Here is a 3,341-nt window from a genome sequence, read left to right on the forward strand (position 1 = left end):
TCCTTGTTCGTCCTTGAACAAATATTTAATCTAAGTGTCAATAGTTGATAAGAATCTATACTTACACTAAATGCAAGACGCTTAAGCTAATACTACAATGATTACATAGAATGCAAGTTTCTACACTAAGCATGTTATTTACACAATTGAAAGCTCATGAACGCTACTCCAAAACATCCTAGCCTCAAGAATTGACTCACCTAATTGGTAGACTTATGCTTATCATTCAATAAAATAAATCATACAAATCACCCATATTCATCAATCATGTGCCCCTCACAACAAGAGAGTTACCCATATACACTCACATAAAAGCATTTCTTAATGTAATGGGTACAAGAATCAAATTACGCTCACTCTCTCAAGGAATTCATAAGTTACACATAATGAATCATAGGTTTACCCTTAGTGTAGTACTCCACTAATATCAGAATGGTGAACTTAGGATCAATTAGGTCTTTTTCGGGTTGTAATGTAGACTAAGGGACGGGTAGGAACTATTCGGGTATAGTGACTAACATCTGTAAGCGCTTTAATACACTACATTATACATTTAGAACTAATCTCAAACAACCATTTACACAATTTTTATCTACCCATATCTTTTGTTTATCCCCATCTCTTTTAAGCATTTTCACAAACACATGGTGGAAGTATTGTTTATTACCACATGAATCAATTTTTTTTCTTATTCTTTTTCACAACCATGGTAATATTTCTAGCTCAATGTCTATCACACCCAAACACCACACATCAATTATCAACACCAATAACTATTACCATGGGCCATCAATTTTATATTTTTCTTCTTATTTCTCAAACTCCTTACTTAATTAATTTTTCATTAAAGCGCCTAGGAGCTTTTAGATCAAACTAAGGTTTACCAAAGAATGGATTAGTCTACAAATGAGGCTACCAAGGAAAAAGATCAAAAGGCTCAATGGGACTCACTAGGATTATACATAAAGGGTAGGTCAAATAGAAGGTAAAAATAAGGGTATCAAAGAAATGCCTATATCATCTCCTAAACCTACACTCTTTATTTCACTTTGCACACACACCGAGAAAGTTCTAGACATCACATGTAACAAGGAATATACAAATACCTCACACACATATGGCATATGCTCAACTCACATAGGCTCATCATAAACCCCCAACTACACAATAGCATGAATTCAAATTTTAAGCCAAAAAGTACTGGAGTCACAAACTTGAGCCTAAGTGTCTCAAACATAGTAATTTGCAAAATTCAATATGCTTATACAAATAAAACACTTGCACCATGTAATAAAAAATAACACCAACAAGAATATCTTACAATTTTTTTAAATAGAGCCAAAAATTAGGAATTTCCCTGCCCCACACTTAAAAATATACTTTATCCCCATAGTGAACTTAAAAGTAAGGGATAGAAATACTCCCTGAGGCCTTTAGGCCTAGCTAGTTGCATCTTTTGTATTTATGAAATTTGGGGGACCCCACATTCAATTCTTTGCTATGCTCCTTAGCTCAGGTTTATGGAACTCAGAATTTCCATCAACATGTGACTCATCAAAAACAAAAACTACATGAAATAAAAACTAAAAACTAAAAACTAAAAAGAAAACATACCTACTTAACTTGGGTTTCCTCCCAAGAAGTGACTTATTTAGTGTTGTGGCACGACCCAACTAACGACACAGTCGTTCTCTTTCCTCCTCTTTCTCATATTTAGTCTCTATCTTATTATTCTTTTCACCCCTCTTGGGTGAGAACTCTCAAGGGTACTTGTTTTTTTAACTTTTCCCTTTTCAGGATAATTAATTTGCATCATGTTAGGTTGCAGTATTGGAGGCATTGGCTACTCAATGAAGGTGTCAAAAGAGGCCTTTGGTATACTAGCTACCCCACACTTATGCCATTCAATAGTACTGATCATATAAAGTTCTTTATATTAGGACATTATGTTGAGAACTTTGTAAAATTTAAATATCGCCTCTTCATCTTCCAACCTCATTGTGAGAGTGCCTTCTCTATCATCAATCAATACTCCTCCAATTGCTAAGATTGGATACCCCAAGATAATTGGTGTCTGTTCGTCTTCCTGAAAGTCTAGAATGATAAAGTCAGAGGAATAACAAATTTACCAACCTTTATAAAGACATCCTCAATGATTTCTTTCGAATAGGCAGTGGACCCATCTGCCAGTTGTAGACGCACAGTACATGGTCTAGGCTTACCCAAACCTAATGTCTTAAACAGAGATAGGTGTATCAAGTTGATACTTACCCTTAAATCACTAAACGCCTGAACCATCTCATTGTTGCCAATCTGTATGAGGAGATTAAACTTCCTAGGGTCCTTAAGCTTTTTTGGCATCTTTTGTGTCATCATAGCACTACACTCTTCTGTGAGTGCTACCGTTTCCACATCCTGCAACTTATTTGCAACCACATTCCTCAAGTACTTAGCGTACTTGGGCATACCCTATAAAACATATAACAAAGGTAAGTTAATGTGAATCTCTTTAAATATTTCAAAGAACTTCTTAAACATTGCATCCTCCTTCGCTTTTTTGAATTATCAGAAACTTCTTTAGATACCTTTGGGTCACCACCCTAGTATCTACCTCCGTAGTTAACTTTGGAGGTTTTGCATTAAGATTTTTATCGCTCCTCAAAGTGATTGCCATGACTTACTTTGGATTTTCTATTTCACCGAGAAAACCACCTTGAGGCCTAGTATTCAGTGCTTGTTGTAACTGCCCCAATTTCAACTCTAAGTTTCTCTAGTCCACTTGCTGATTTTTTACATCCGCATCCAACTATGTTTGATTTGCTAAAACCTGCTTTATTATCTCCTCCAAATTGCTAGTTAACTGATTTGATTGTGCCTAGGGTTGCTAAATTTGTTGTTGTTGAGTGTTCCAAGGCTGAGTCTGCCACTTCATGTTGTAGGCATTACCATAATTTGGCCTTTGAGAATCGTCCACATACATGATTGATTCTGGGTTTGATGCACACATAGTAGCTACATGGCCACTACTCCCGCACACCTCACACCAGTCGCTAGTTTATTGAACTACATTATTTATTATGGTAGGCTGTGTAGCTCCAACTTTCAAGCTGCTGAACCGAGTGTTTATCAAATTTTTTAATGTAGAAACTTGAGCCATTAACACTGTGAATTGGTCCACCTTCAATACACCTGCAATTCTTTTTGTGGCATTCCTTAAGTCCAAATGCCATTATAGGTTCCCTTGAGCTATACGGTTCAATAAAGTGCACAACTCATCATAATTCATCTCAAGAGCTTGACCACCTACAGCTGAATCTAGCAAAATTTTTGTATTGTGATCA

The 3,341-nt window shown here is 36.0% G+C and overlaps 1 protein-coding gene across 1 annotated transcript; it reads right to left on the minus strand.

The window, feature by feature from the left end:
- Positions 1–1,936: 1,936 nt before the first annotated feature.
- On the minus strand, positions 1,937–2,466 carry LOC124899483. Its single transcript, XM_047414376.1, has 2 exons — positions 2,134–2,466; positions 1,937–2,086 (listed from the first exon to the last, which is right to left on the minus strand). The coding sequence occupies exons 1-2, from the start codon at positions 2,464–2,466 to the stop codon at positions 1,937–1,939; spliced, it is 483 nt and encodes a 160-aa protein (XP_047270332.1).
- Positions 2,467–3,341: the final 875 nt, after the last annotated feature.

Source organism: Capsicum annuum, chromosome 6 (assembly GCF_002878395.1).
Source record: "Capsicum annuum cultivar UCD-10X-F1 chromosome 6, UCD10Xv1.1, whole genome shotgun sequence".
NCBI lineage: Eukaryota > Viridiplantae > Streptophyta > Magnoliopsida > Solanales > Solanaceae > Capsicum > Capsicum annuum.